A 16,212-nucleotide genomic window follows, 5' to 3' on the forward strand; every position below is an offset into this window, starting at 1 on the left:
GTTCAAGCCCTTTCAACCCTCTTCCACAGCATTTGTGAACCTCCTCACAGTCTCAGCTCTATTGATGTGCAACATGTCCAGCCTGTAAAGGTTTCAACCCCCTCCAACTCCCTCCCCTCCTAGAACTGGTCCAAATGCCTCAGGAATCATTCTGCCTGCACCTTATCTTTAACCATGTATTCATCTGGCCTGTTCTTCTATTTCCACTTACAAGTGTGTCGTTTTGAGGCTCTAGTTAATCTCTTACCTAAGTCCCGAAAATCTGCCTGAAGAGCCGCACTCCTCTTTCAGTCTAAGTTATTGGTACCCATCTGCTTTGCATCTTACTGCCCCTCCTCTGTTTGGCAGACATTCCGGGACATCCTGGACCCAGGCACCAGGAAGACCGGAATCACATCTGTGACTGCAGAAAGGCCTGTCTGTTTCCCTTAACAATTAAACCCCCTCTCACTATGTTATATTCCTGATCTGTTTCCTCCTCCAAAGATGTTTTCAGATAACGGTATCAAATTAATTTCCAAGTTCCGAAAATATTTTTTGCCATGGTAACAAAAATGCTTTTATTAGAGAAGTTTACCTGAAGATTCTACCTGATTTATTTTGCCTTGTGTTCTGCTGAGAAACGTGCTTAATTACGTGTATTTGACAGCAGTATTTGTGAAACCCGTTTCTAACGATGTACAATTTTTAAATTTATAAGCAAGACAATAAATATATGAACCAGACTGGGCCATTTACTCCATTGAGCCTGAACCAACACCATGAATAATCAGCAATCTAACTTCATTTAGAATACATTGCTGTGGTGTCACAAAACTGAATATTCTTATTTACACAGTGGTGTAACCATACACAAATCAAGTAATACATTTAATCATTCACTATTCATTCTCTTCTGATGATGGTCTATAGACTTGTATGGATTTGCAACAATTAAGATTAACAGTAATGCTGCAAGTGTATTCTTCTCGAGTGACAACTGTTTGGCATTGGAATATTCTTTCCTAACAGTTTTTGTTTCAGATTTTACTGTACCCCCTGCCCATGACACCGGTGGTGTACAGTACGTCCTGTTGAGATTTTCATATGGCCCAGCATATGTGGGGGATTTAGTTACGTGTATAACTGACACAAGCAATTAAGCAGCTCAACTTTAAAAGAAAATATCAGCGAAGGTGATTCTTATTTTAAGCATTCGCGCATAATTGGCAATGTTATTCTTGAAGTGGCAAATTGACCTTGTGTGCAGGAATTTAGTTTGATCTCGCTGCTCTGAAAACTTGAATAATTTAAGGCATTCATTTTGGAATTAATTGGTGTGGTTAAAAATAATTTCCCACGGAGCTTCCAGAAAATTCAGTGGCATTTACAAATCTGCATTTGAGTTAGCTGAAACCCATCTTGCTCCAGTTTCACAAAGTCAAAACTGACAAGGAATTTGGATGGAGGCTTATGGCATTAAGAATGTAACTGTCAACTTGAGGGCTAAGAGTGTTGACCATAAGGGTTGCCTTGTCAAATTTACCTTTCATAGTTGTTTGAACTGTTGCATTTGGAATTGGATGGTGATGTTGAATATAAATGCATTCAACATATCGGGCGGAATTTCACAGTCTCCCACCAGTGGGTTTGAAGGAGGGGGACTGATAAAATGCAACACATGGCCTGCCCAATGCATGCCTGGCCCCAACCTGTCTCTCATTTACAGGGGGCATTGGAGGTGTTGGATGGTCTACACACCCTTGACCCTTAAGTGGCCAATTAATGGTCACCTATAGGTATCATCCCACCCCAACCGCTATTCTACCATTCAGCGGGGGGAGCCCACACCAAGCAGGTTGCCCAGCAGCTTTAGCTGGGCAGTTTTGTGTAGGGCAAGGGGGAGCACCTACCTTTGGGGTCTCCTGTGCCTCTTGAAGTTGAGATGCCGGCGTTGGACTGGGGTAGGCACAGTAAGAAGTCTCACAACACCAGGTTAAAGTCCAGCAGGTTTATCTGGAATCACGAGCTTTTGGAGCACTGCTCCAAAATATATAGGCAAAGACACAACTGCAAGATAATTACAGATTGGAATGTGAAGAATGGTAGGAATGCAAATCTTTACAGGTAATCAAGTCTTTGCAGGTACAGACAGTGCAGGCAGGAGTGTTCCCTTCCAGTCGAGGAACACTTCAGCAGTCAAGGGCATTCAGCCTCTGATCTTCGGGTAAGCGTCCTCCAAGGTGGCCTTGAGGACACACGACAACGCAGAATCGCTGAGCAGAAACTGATAGCCAAGTTCCACATGCATGAAGACAGCCTCAACCGGGATCTTGGGTTCATGTCACACTACAAGTAACCCCCACTATTTGGCCTGGACTTGCAAAATCCTACTAACTGTCCTAGCTTGAGACAATTCGCATCTCTTTAACCTGTGATTATCCCTCCATCCAGTCGCACTGTCTGTACCTGCAAAGACTTGATTGCTTGTAAAGACTCACATTCCAACCATTCTTCACATTCCAATCTGTAATTATCTTGCAATTGTGTCTTTGCCTAAATATGCCGTGTTTATGAACCTATCTCTCCACTCACCTGATGAAGGAGCAGCGCTCTGAAAGCTCCTGATTCCAAAGAAACCTGTTGTAATTTAACCTGGTGTTGTGAGAATTCTTATTGTGCCCCTTGAAGGCACGTCCCTCCAAGATCATACCCCTTTTTATCTTCCTTCTCACCTCTCAAGTCCAATCCCACACCCTCTTCCTCCCATTGCTGAGGCCTGATGACGCTCTGGTCTCCAATCGCTCCTCTTCTTTGGGGACTGGTTGCAGTCCCAGCAGTGACCACTACTCTAACCTGGCGCTGCTGGGACTGGCCAGCAGCTCTCTAAGGTGGGACTTCCTCACCAGATGGGGGTTGAATTCTCACCCTGAGCCAATGAATAAACCGCTGAATGTTAAAATCACAGTGGGGCAGCCGATATTGGCTGGGCTGAGTTCCAAAAAATAATTTTTAAAATCCTGCTTTGAGGAATTTGTTTCAAATGGGAAACTGCAATAATAATTTTCAGCAAAATAAATGTCAAAAGAAAATGAATGGACACATTCTGGAAATAAAATACTCTGATTTTCACTGTTTTAACCCCATAGGTCATTGCATCGTCTACTTGTGTAATTCTTTGCTGTGAGGATGTCTGAGAAAGGCACAGTGAACCAAGAGACAGTGGAGGAAGCTGCGAATGAGCAAGAGATTGAGATTTCTCTACCCTCTCCAGAGACATGCATCATTCGAACTGAAAGCTTGGAGGTCGAGGAGAAAGAGAAGGAAAAAGAGGATAAAGCAAATGACACAAAGACTGACCATCAGGTGAGATGGCCTATAGGACATTAGTGTCTGTATGGCCAATTGCTAATTGTATTGATTACTGTGCTTTTGGTAATACAGGATCGTTTCATTCTGCCTTTGTCTATGTTTTACAAAATTATCAATTTGACCTAGAATAAGTAAGGCACAGGGTTTTGTTTATGTAACTGTTTTTATCTTGCATTGATGGCTTTTTGGAAAATCGCTCTCCTAAAAATTATGCCTTTGTGCTTGCATTTGTTGAGTAAAATACTTGGCTTTGATTATACGCAAATTGTGGGTATAATTTGGCAAAAGATCTTTAATGGGCTGGGTACAAATAAGAAATAAGATTCTGCAGCTTTCCTCAAATTATGGGTTTTTCTTAATCAGGCATTTACAAACATGTTTGTGTGTATTCACTCTGGGGTAGGTTACAAATCTGACCAGAATAAATTTGTACTGTAACAGTTCATTGAACAGAAATCACATAATTAAAACCATGAGATTTCTAAATTTTTCTTTCACTTTTGTTCAGTGAGTGACAATTGTTTGTAATTTGCCGCACAGAAACGCACAATAAACCAGGGGCAGCAGAGGAAAAGAGCAAAGGTAGGGTCATTCTTCAATGCATGTCAAAACTGGAAAGATTTCATACATTAATATTCAGATGATTGTTCTTGCGTGTAGCACTGAAATTGTGCCAAGTTGGCATGGTGTTCAGGTAGAAGCATATGTTCTTGAGTGAAGAGCCACCTTGTATTTCACATAGTGTGCACTTGCTCTGATTCACCTCATGTCATTGAAGCACCTTGCATCTTTATGTGGGCTAATGCAAGCTGGCAAATTCAAACTCCAGATGAATTATTATAGAGAAGCTCTAGGGATGAGTAATGAAGCTTTTGCCAGTGAAAGTAACTTTCAGAGAGAATAAAAAAAGAAAGGAAGTGTTTAAGTCTGAAATTTCTGATCTTGTTTACCCCTCCCCATCTGCCTGCCCTCCCCCTCGAAGATATACACACCTTTCCGGCATACCGTTCACCATAAACCTGCAGGTTTCAGTGTTAGCACTATTGAACTGAATTGCGGTGCAAGTATAAAAGCAAAAGTACTGCCGATCCTGGAATAAATCCAGAAACTGCTGGAAATGCTCAGGAGATCTGGCAACCTGTAAAACAGAGATAAGGGACGGAATATTCCCGGTCTCATGGGAAAAAGCTTCCAGATGGGACCAGGAGGAGTTTCTGAAATTGAGGCATCGTGTTAAGATGGAGATGCCCTTGTATTCTGCCTATTTTGTTTGTTTTCATATGCACACTGGCGATCAGATTGATCTCATTACTTTTGATCAATCTCTAGACTCCTTCAATTTTCCTAAATTATCAGACAGCTTATTTGACCTCCAGTGCAGGAGGGGCAGAAATTTCCTCTAATTAAATATTGCATAGACTGAAGCCATCATTTTGTGTCCCTGTTCCAAACCCTGTTCCCCAGTGACAAATTTCATCCTTCTCACTAGTGGCTCCCTGAGATTAAATCAATCTGCTCCCAGTCTTGGTGCCACATTTGACCCTGAGATGAACTTCTGATTAATATTCACAGCATTACCAAGACCATCTATTTCCACTTCTGTGACATCACCTGACTTCGTCACATCTCAGCTCATTTGCTGCTGAAACCCTAATTTATGTATTCATTACCTCTGGACTCCACTCCTGCAACACACTCAGTCTCTTGCATGCTACCCTTCATTCTACTCACGGTGGCACAGTGGTTAGCATTGTTGCCTCATAGCATCAGGGTTCATTTCTGGCCTCGGGTCACTATCTGTGTGGAGTTTGCACGTTCTCCCCGTGTCTGCGTGGATTTCCTCCAGGTGTTCCTGTTTCCTCCCACAGTCCAAAGGTGTGCTAGTTAGATTCATTGGCCGTGCTAAATTCACCCTTGTGTCAAGGCGATTAGCAGAGTGAATATGTGGGGGTACAGGAATAGGGCCTGGGTGGGATTGTGGTCAGTGCAGACTTGATGGGCCAAACGGCCTCCTTCTGCATTGTAGGGATTCTATAATTCTATAAACTTGAGGTCTTCCAAATTTCTGCTAATTGTGTCCCTATTATCCATTGCTCTTTCACCTACACTGGTTCCCACTCAAGCAACATCTTGATTTTAGAATTCTTATTCTGGTTTTCAAGTCCCTCGGCAACCTTGCCTCTCCCTATTTCTGTATGTCCCCTGCTGCTCTCCAACTAGAAAAGATTTGGCACTCCTCTATTTCTGGTTTCTTGAGCATCTTCACCATTGATGGTCCCATTTTCTGTTACCTCAGACCCAAATTCTGAAACTCCCTTCCTGTACTTCTCTGCCTCGCCACCTCACCTTCCTCCTTTAAGACGCTCCTTAAAACATACCTCTTTGACCAAGCATTTGGTCATCTGATCTACTGTGTCCTTATGTGGCTCGTTGTCATTTTTTTTCTTGATAAGTCTTTGGATGTTTCATTACATCCTAAGCACTGTACAAGTGCAAGTTGTTGTTAATGAAGATGATTGGAAAAATATGGATCTTCTGCCTTGAAAGAAAGAGGTAACTTAGAGAGGGCCTCATAGATATATGTACAACAGTAACTGGTGTTAGGGTTGCCCAACCATCCTGTAATTTATGGGATTATCCCATAATTTTCCTCCCTGTCCGATGTTCCATATGATGACACCCCAGTGTACCCAGGAAAGTGGGTCTGGCAGACAGGTGTTGATGGGGGAAGGGGAGATGGAGGGGGGAAGAAGGGGTGGGGGGGGGGGTGTCCAGCAAGCCTGGGTGAGAGGATTTGGCAAACCCTGGAGAAAGGGAGGGACTGATAATAGCAAAAGGGATGGAGGGGCTTGGGGAGAGGGGCTTCTGAGTGAGTGGCGGGAAAGGAGATTCTTCTGAGTATTTAGTTGGGGAGGTGAGTTGGGTAGAGGTATTTATGTGTGTATATGGGAGCAGTATGGAGCTTTGAAGGAGCAGTGCACACAATATCAGTATTTACTGTTGAGAAAAGCATAGATGTTAGGGAACTTGGGGAATTAAATATTGTTCTCTTGAGGAGTGTACATATTACAGAGAAGGAGGTACTGGAAGTCTTAAAGTGCATCAAAGTAGATAAATCTGCAGGACCTGATGAGGTATATCCCAGGACGTTGTGGGAGGCTAGGGAGGAATTGCGGGTCCCCTTGCCGAGATATTTGAATCATCGATAGTCGCGGGTGAGGTGCCTGAAGATTGGAGAGTGGCAAATGTTGTGCCTTTGTATAACAAGGGCTGCAGGGAAAAGCCTGGGAACTATAGGCCAGTTAGCCTCACATCTGTGGTGGGTAAATTGTTGGAAGGTACGTTGAGAGACAGGATCTATAGGCATTTAGAGATGCAAGGACTGATTAGGGACAGTCAGCATGGCTTTGTGAGTGGAAAATCATGTCTCACAAATTTGATTGCGTTTTTTGAAGGGGTAACCAAGAAGGTTACCAAGAGGGCAGTGCAGTTGATGTTGTCTACATGGACTTGATCAAGGCCTTTGACAAGGTACCGCATGGTAGGTTGTTGCATAAAGTTAAACCTCACGGGATCCAGGGGGAGCTATCTAAATGGATACAAGATTGGCTTCTTGACAGAAGCCAGAGGGTGGTTGTAGAGAGTTGTTTTTCAAACTGGAGGCCTGTGACCAGCGGTGTGCCTCAGGGATCAGTGCTGGGCCCACTGTCATTTGTCATTTATATTCATGATTTGGATGAGAATATGGGGGCATGGTTAGTAAGTTTGCAGATGACACCAAGATTGGTGGCATGGTGGACAGTGAAGAAGGTTATCTCCAATTGCAGCGGGATCTTGATCAATTGGGCCAGTGGGCTGACGAATGGCAGATGGAGTTTAATTTAGACAAATGCGAGGTGATGCATTTTGGTAGATTGAACCAGGGCAGGACTTACTCAGTTAATGGTAGGGCATTGGGGAAAGTTACAGAACAAAGAGATCTAGGGGTACATGTTCATAGCTCCTTGAAAGTGGAGCCACAGGTGGACAGAGTGGTGAAGAAGGCATTCGGCATGCTTGGTTTCATCGGTCAGAACATTGAATACAGGAGTTGGGACGTCTTGTTGAAGTTGTACAAGACATTGGTAAGGCCACACTTGGAATACTGTGTACAATTCTGGTCACCCTATTATAGAAAGGATATTATTAAACTAGAAAGAGTGCAGAAAAGATTGACTAGGATGCTACCGGGACTTGATGGATTGAGTTATAAGGAGAGACTGAATAGACTGGGACTTTTTTCTCTGGAGCGTAGGAGGCTGAGGGGTGACCTTATAGAGGTCTATAAAATAATGAGGGGCATAGACAAGGTAGATAGTCAATATCTTTTCCCAAAGGTAGGGGAGTCTAAAACTAGAGGGCATAGGTTTAAGGCGAGAGGGGAGAGATACAAAAGTGTCCAGAGGGGCAATTTTTTCACACAGAGGGTGGTGAGTGTCTGGAACAAGCTGCCAGAGGTAGTAGTAGAGGCGGGTACAATTTTATCTTTTAAAAAGCATTTAGATAGTTACATGGGTACGATGGGTATAGAGGGATATGGGCCAAATGCGGGCAACTGGGATTAGCTTAGGGGTTTTTTAAAAAAAAAATAAGGGTGGCATGGACAAGTTGGGCCGAAGGGCCTGTTTCTATGCTGTAAACCTCTATGACTCTATTACTCTAATATCGACAAGGTGAAGGAGGCAGACTCTAAGTGTTTTATATGTGGAATGATGTGAGGACATAGTTTTGTTTTTGGTAACTCTTTGGAACCTCTTCTACCCTTTAGTGCTGAAAATGCTATTTCCTCAAAGCCCTTCACCCCCATCCTGCTTTCCAGGTCTCTCCAACCCTCCCCTAGTACCTGATCTTGCCAGCAACACTCTGTCTCTGATCTAGCCAGACCACCCCAACCCCCACACCCACATTTAGTCACCCTGAATGGTGTAGAAAATTTAAATCTTGGTCAAAGTACGAAAATATCAACGAGCTAATGACCCATTTTGGGAAGATAATACTTTTTCTTCCTGCAATTAGTGCAATATTTAACAGAGGTGGTGGAGGTGTATCCTTTCACAAAGGCCCGCCAAATGAATTGACAGTCAGGCACTCAACAAGACAGCCATTACAAGGCTCAATAACCGTAATGCAGAAATCCTACCCTGAGAGCCAATCACAGGCCAGCAGTGGTTGCGGCCGGCAATGCATCCACACAAAACCCAGGATTGTGAGGGACCCAGACACAGATGGGTGATAGCAGGATAGGATTACAGGATGGGGAGAGGGATCTGGTGCAAGGGCAGGGGAGCACCCACCCCCCTTTCCCCATCCCCTGTCCCTCCTGTACCCCCTCATCCCCCTATAACCACCCCCCCCCCCCCATCTCCCCAACCCATCCCATTGCTGGTCCCTCAATCAGGTACTGAATGCCCCCCCCCCGCCTCTCCCCCACCAGCCAAGAAGTCCACAAGCGACCCCTGACAGGGTTTGCTTTTCAAACTTCCTGCATGGTGATTTCCCCCGCCTGCCACTGGGTGAATGCCAGTGGTGGCAAGTGGAGACTGTTAAGTGGGAATTAAATGCCCTCTTACTGGCGGAAATGCGGGAAGGGTATCCCTGAGCCTTTTCATCTTTAATTGGAGGACAGTCCCCACCAGCTACTTTCCTTCCCTATTAAATGCCTCCCTGCCACGAACCCACCTGAGGGGAGGGCATTAGGTTCCACCCCCGGTGTGCGTAAAGAAGCAGCTGTGTTAAGGGAGGGTGCCATTCATTTTGGGTGGGTGAGATATGAAGGGTGAAATGACCTTCCCAACAATCTTTAGCTTTTAATAAGTGCTCCTTCGTTACCTGTAACTCAACACCATCCAAGTTGAAGCTGACCACGACTACATCTTGTGGAATACAGCACTGAGATCACTGATAGAGATATTGCTGTGTGACTAACATCAACACTGCAAGTGTTGCCTTTTGCTTACTTACAGACTAAATAGCAGAGAGCCAATCTAGATTTTTGAATGTCCTACACTATCAGACCAATTTTCAGTGTTATTATTGAAATTGTAGGTGAGACACAGAGTTCTTATAGTAAAAGGACAGCAACGGTAATGGCTAATGAGCTGTGCAGGGTGAACATCAATGTTGTCTGGCATCCTCTTGAGTTACATGGGATATCAACCTTATGGGCATGTTTTGAATGGAAAATGACTTTTTTATTATCCCACAGGATGTGGGCATCACTGGTTAGGTGAACTGGCCATGCTAAATTGCCCTTTAGTGTTAGATGGACTAACCATGGTCATTGCGGAGGGTTACAGGGATAGGGCGGAGGGGAGTGCCTGGGTGGGATGCTCTTTTGGAAAGTCAGTGCAGACACAATAGGCCGAATGGCCTCTTTCTGCACCATAAGGATTATGTGGCTAGGCCAGCATTTGTTTCCCATCCCTAATTACCTTGATAAGGTGATAATGTGTTTCCTTCTTGAACTGCTGCAGTCCATGTGGTATAGGTTCATCCATTGAGGGAGTTCCAGGATTTTGACCCAGTGACAGTGAAGGAATAACAATAAATTTCCAAGTCAGTATAGTGCGCGGTTTGGACAAGCACTTGCATGATGGTGTTTCCATGCACTTGTTGCCCTTGTCCTTCTAGATGTTTAGAGGCGGTGGCGTGTCAATCAAGTGTGTTACTTCGTCCTGGATGGTGTTGAGCTTCTTGAGTGTTGTCAGAGCTGCACTCATCCAGGTAAGGGGAGAGTATTCCATCACACTCCTTGTGCCTTTCAGATGGTTTTGGGAGTTAGGTGATGAGTTACTCACTGCAGAATTCTCAGTCTCTGATCAGCTATTTATGTGGCTGGTCTAGTTCAGTCTCTGGTCAATGGTAACCATGATGTGGAGATGCGGGCGTTGGACTGGGGTAAGCACAGTAAGAAGTCTCACAACACCAGGTTAAAGTCCAACAGGTTTATTTGGTAGCAAATACCATAAGCTTTCGGAGCACAGCTCCTTCGTCAGATGGAGTGGATATCTGTTCTCCAACAGTGCACAGACACAGAAATCAAGTTACAGAATACTAATTAGAATGCAAATCTCTACAGCCAGCCAGGTCTTAAAGGTACAGATAATGTGGGTGGAGGGAGCATTCAACACAGGTTAAAGAGATGTGTATTGTCTCCAGACAGAACAGCTAGTGAGATTCTACAAGCCCAGGAGGCAAGCTGTGGGGATTACTGATAATGTGACATAAATCCCAACATCCCGGTTTAGGCTGTCCTCATGTGTGCGGAACTTGGCTATCAGTTTCTGCTCAGCAACTCTGCGCTGTCGTGTGTCGTGAAGGCCGCCTTGGAGAACGCTTACCTGAAGATCCAAGGCTGAATGCCCGTGACTGCTGAAGTGCTCCCCCACAGGAAGAGAACAGTTTTGCCTGGTGATTGTCGAGCGGTGTTCATTCATCCGTTGTCGTAGCGTCTGCATGGTTTCCCCAATGTACCATGCCTCGGGACATCCTTTCCTGCAGTGTATCAGGTAGACAACGTTGGCCGAGTTGCAAGAGTAGGTACCGTGTACCTGGTAGATGGTGTTCTCACGTGAGATGATGGCATCCGTGTCGATGATCCAGCACGTCTTGCAGAGGTTGCTGTGGCAGGGTTGTGTGGTATCGTGGTCACTGTTCTCCTGAAGGCTGGGTAGTTTGCTGCGGACAATGGTCTGTTTGAGGTTGCGTGGTTGTTTGAAGGCAAGAAGTGGGGGTGTGGGGATGGCCTTGGCGAGATGTTCGTCTTCATCAATGACATGTTGAAGGCTCCGGAGGAGATGCCGTAGCTTCTCCGCTCTGGGGAAGTACTGGACGACGAAGGGTACTCTGTCCACCGTGTCCCGTGTTTGTCTTCTGAGGAGGTCGGTGCGGTTTTTCGTTGTGGCGTGTCGGAACTGTTGATCGATGAGTCGAGCGCCATATCCTGTTCTTATGAGGGCATCTTTCAGCGTTTGGAGGTGTCTGTTGCGATCCTCCTCATCCGAGCAGATCCTGTGTATTCGGAGGGCTTGTCCATAGGGGATGGCTTCTTTTACGTGTTTAGGGTGGAAGCTGGAGAAGTGGAGCATCGTGAGGTTATCCGTGGGCTTGCGGTACAGTGAGGTGCTGAGGTGACCGTCCTTAATGGAGATGCGTGTGTCCAAGAATGCAACCGATTCCGGAGAGTAGTCCATGGTGAGTCTGATGGTGGGATGGAACTTGTTGATGTCATCATATAGTTGTCTCAGTGATTGCTCACCATGACTCCAAAGGAAGAAAATGTCATCGATCTATCTAGTGTATAGTATCGGTTGAAGGTCCTGTGCGGTGAAGAAGTCTTGTTCGAACATGTGCATGAAGATGTTGGCATATTGAGGTGTGAATTTTGTCCCCATGGCTGTTCCGTGTGTCTGGATGAAGAACTGGTTGTTGAAGGTGAAGATATTGTGGTCCAGGATGAAGCGGATGAGTTGTAAAATTGCATCTGGAAACTGGCAGTTGACGGCATTGAGTACTGAGGCCGTTGCAGCAATGCCATCATCGTGGGGGATGCTGGTGTAGAGTGCCGAGACATCCATTGTGACAAGGAGTGCTCCTGGTTCAACTGCTCCATGTGTGTTGAGTTTCTGTAGGAAGTCCGTAGTGTCGCGACAAAAGCTGGGGGTTCTTTGTACAATGGGTTTCAAGATGCCCTCGACATAGCCGGAGAGGTTCTCGCACAGGGTTCCATTTCCTGAAACGATGGGACGGCCGGGTGTGTTTGCCTTGTGTATTTTTGGGAGACAGTAGAGATCTCCAACGCGTGGAGTACGTGGGATGAGAGCACGGAGGGTGCTCTGAAGGTCCGGATCAAAGGTTTTGATCAGAGTGTTGAGTTGACGGGTGTGTTCTTTGGTCGGATCTGTGGGTAACTGTCTGTAGTAACCCCCAGGATGTTGATAGTTGGAGACCCTGCAATGGGATTATTACAGTGCAATATCCTGCCATGGGATATCAAGGGGCAATGATTAGATTCTCTCTTGTTGGAGATGGTCATTACCTGGCACTTGTCTGGCATGAATGTTGCTTGCCACTTCTCAGCCAAGCTCAGTATATTCCTGCCGTTGTTGTATCCTCACTTTCAAAACATGCTGATAAGGTTTAGGTCCCATTGCAATTCAAAAGGTTGCCAAACAACATGAACGTCACCTTGCACAGCTCGCTCTTCATCAACCATTATCATTGCTGCCGTTCAAGCACTCTGTTTCTCACCTACAATTCCTCCTCAACATTGCCATGTATTTCCACTAAACTATGTGTATTGTTTAAGAGGTGGGGGGCTGCAGCATGTGGTGGTGACTGCTTCAACAAGAGGTTGATGTCCTGCTAAATATCATTCTTCAGGCCTGCTTGAGTGTAACGAGATTGTTCCTTCTTTCTGAATGGAGAACATGGTGCGTTATAAGTGAATAAGCTCATTTATCCATTTGGATTCTCTAATTCCATCATGTGTTGCGTTATATGTTTGACTACAATTATGATGTGTGCACAGGTGAATACATTGTGTAAATCAGTTGCATGAATTATGTGGAAGGCAGCATGAGTTCAGTGCTTTTCTCTAATCTGTAATGAGGCTTTATCTTCAGAGCTCTCTCCCGTACAACAATAATTTCCTCATCTGGGATCACAAATGCACCTTCTTATTATGTGTCAGCTTTGCTCTTGGCAATTGAGGGAGGCTGATTTATTCTATGGAAACTATTTCCTACAATACATACTCGTTTTTCATCTTGTTAACATTTCTGTATGTCAGTGCATTTTTCTCTAACATTGTTTACAAACAGCTTTTCATTTATCTATTCCCTGTAAAGCTACTTTACAGTGATAGCTATGTGCTGTTTTTTTCACTTCCAACCACGCTGGTTGTGATATAGAGAGGAAGTTCACTGTGTTGATAATGTAATTCGGTGAATGCCTTTATACATTCATATTTGGGGTCTACTCATTATCGTCAAAAACAATCTTTCTTTCATTTTAATGGGTGGAGAATTTTGCAGGGCACCATGTCCAAAATCCTGATATGCTTCATTAGTGTGTGAAGCTAGGAGTATAAAGCCTACCCTGATGTGCTTTATTTAATAGTTGGACACAATAGGGTAAATTTTACCAATTAATGTTTCAGGCATCTCAATCATCAGCAACATATAGTGGGAAATTGTGCACATGCCATTTTATTTCTTCTGTCCATTCATAAAATTTTATAGATCAGTAAATCTAGCATTAACAAATAATGTTGAAGAGTTTCATAATTATTCAATGATCATGATCTATTTCCTCAAGTGAAATACTTAACTATTGGCTTTTATGAAGGAATTCAATAGAATGAAAATGAAAACTGTGTACTGTGGTTGAGAAATCAGTAAAGTAGGATCATTAATTTAAATTTACCACAACGGGAATGAGGAAAAAGATTAGAAACAATGCCTTTAGGCTAAAAATTCATTCCCGTAGTGCCACTGTAAAGTGGTGTTACTTGGACTGCGGAGGTTCATGAAGAGGCAGACAATGCCATGGGACACTACCTGGATGGCCTGTGTGGCAGTCCTCATTGATATCATTGAAGAAAGCCAGCCAGGTAGTGCTGTCTTCCACCTTTCAATCTGCGTAATCTGCATAGCACTGCTCTAAAGCGTCACTATGCAAACAAATTTGTGGAAGTTTATTCCTTATTTCTTCACACATAAAGATGTTAGAGCATGAAATCTAAAAATTATGCATCTCAATAAGGGGCCATCTAGCCTTAGCTTTATGAAGAGATTATTGGATCTTTTAAGGGAAATAAATGATGGGAGAAAGGATTCATTTAGGTTGTTCTAACAAAGAGCCACCAGTCTTCTAATGGACTGAACAGTATCCTCTATGCTGTAACCCTCTATGGCTTTGTGGTGTAGACAGTGGCATAATTTGAAACAGAATAGGTGTATCAAATTAATGCTTCGATTTTACTGCAGTGGAGCCCTGATTTGGTTGGTTTTCTGAACAGCACTGCACAGATTGGTGCTGAATAGGAAATACTTTATAATTAAAACAATGCAAAAATATTCCACCTTCAAAGTAAAGTAGTAAGAATTTTAAAGGCCATCAGTAAAAGAAATGGCATTTTCTTGTGGGTATTTTAATGAAATACAAATTAGTTATTAGAAACAGATAACTGCCCAATCATTTTGGAGCGATAATAATCTCCTCTTGCACTTCTCATGTGTCTAAATTGATTTACACTTCAGTAATCCAGCTGTGGAGTGCAGCCTCCTTTAAAGCAGTGAAAAGAACTACAAAGTATAATCGAAGATCTTTAAACCCGCACTAAAGGGCTCCCATAAAATCAATCTTCCCACTTGGGACTTTAGACAAACTGACTTGAATCAACAGGCTCTTGTTTCATTCCTTGGAACTACATATGCCACTTTCCAGTCATTGGGTATTATTCCAGTATTTATGGCTTTGAAAATATCCAACTGATTGGTAATTTCTGTATGAATATTAAGAATAACACATTCATTCCAAGTAATAATAGTAAATTCAGTAACTGAAAGGCCTTTTATTGATGCATGCATTGTTTTTCTATATATTCGTAAGAAAATCTTTACAATTTGTACACCCATTTGTGATCTAACTTGTCATGGTTAGAACAGTTACATTAATCCCAATTCTAACAAACATCTTTATAATGAGGGGGTGGCATTTAAGCTTTTGCTCTATAGATGTAAATTATTTGTATTTTGTGAACTCCCATCATGCCTCAAATAGGTCAATTCAGGTGTTTTTCATTGTGTTAGCTTAGTCAGGCAATACGCTGTGTATTTATAACAGACTTCAGGATAACAGACTTAAGAAAGATCCTTCATTTTGAAATCAGGGATAAATTGTATCATAGAATCATAGAATCCATACAGTACAGAAGGAGACCATCTGCCGATCGAATCTGTACCAACCACAATCACACCCAGGCCCTATTCCCATAACCCCACACATTTACCCTGCTAATCCCCCTGACACTAGGATCAATTTACCATGGCCAATCAATCTAACCTGGACATCTTTGGACTGTGGGAGGAAACCGGAGCACCCAGAGGAAACCCACGCAGATACGGGGAAAACGTGCAAACTCCACACAAACAGTGACCCAAGGCCGGAATTGAACCTGGGTCCCTGGTGCTGTGAGGCAGCAGTGCCACAGTGCTGTCCATGAGTATACTGATACTCAGTCGTCCAAAATATATGCATCTCATTAAGGGGCCATCTAGTCTTGCTGGTTAACCTTGTGTCATTCAGATGTTACTATAAGGAGGGTGCCAGTTGGATGAGAAGATAAAAGTCATGTCTTTGATTGCTGAACCATCAAGGGTGTTTCACACAATTTGAAATTACACTCTGCAATATAGTATCCACCAGGGAGGTGTCATAAATAATTATTTTCTCAGATAAGCAGGAAGCTGCTGTTCACACTGTGTCTACTTGAATGTTAGAATTGACAAATAACAATTGGCTGCCTAGATAAAGAGCTTCTTTATTCTGGAGTGTCAAAGCTCGCCTTTGAAATTGTACAAGAGCTTTTGTTTTTCCTGCTATCTCTAGTTTCCTGCTTGCAAACCTGTTTCCATGTTAAGGCAGGGGAAGGGCTCCATCCAGTTCAGTATCATTATAATGTTCAGCTGAAACTCAGATAAAACATTCTGGGTGGAATTACAATTCTTATTTTGTTTCAGAGCAGCTTGAATGTTAATGAAACACTGTACTGCTAGTTACTGGCTATATTCGTTTCCTTCTATGTAATAGTACTCTTGT

The 16,212-nt window shown here is 43.6% G+C and overlaps 1 protein-coding gene across 27 annotated transcripts in view; it reads left to right on the top strand.

The window, feature by feature from the left end:
• The window catches only part of LOC144495881 (cAMP-regulated phosphoprotein 21-like), a 751,410-nt gene that overhangs the window by 265,968 nt on the left and 469,230 nt on the right, over window positions 1-16,212 (top strand). For 23 of the 27 annotated variants that reach the window (XM_078216588.1, XM_078216598.1, XM_078216577.1 and 20 more), the window contains 2 exons: window positions 3,129-3,345; window positions 3,892-3,933. In XM_078216588.1, the coding sequence (XP_078072714.1) occupies window positions 3,169-3,345; window positions 3,892-3,933 (219 nt within the window). In that variant the 5' untranslated portion in view covers window positions 3,129-3,168. Of the gene's footprint in view, window positions 1-1,011; window positions 1,176-3,128; window positions 3,346-3,891; window positions 3,934-16,212 lie in introns of all 27 variants that reach the window. The other 4 variants (XM_078216592.1, XM_078216583.1, XM_078216601.1 and 1 more) reach the window with 1 other exon arrangement.

The sequence above is a fragment of the Mustelus asterias genome, chromosome 7, assembly GCF_964213995.1.
Source record: "Mustelus asterias chromosome 7, sMusAst1.hap1.1, whole genome shotgun sequence".
NCBI classification, from domain to species: Eukaryota; Metazoa; Chordata; class Chondrichthyes; order Carcharhiniformes; family Triakidae; genus Mustelus; species Mustelus asterias.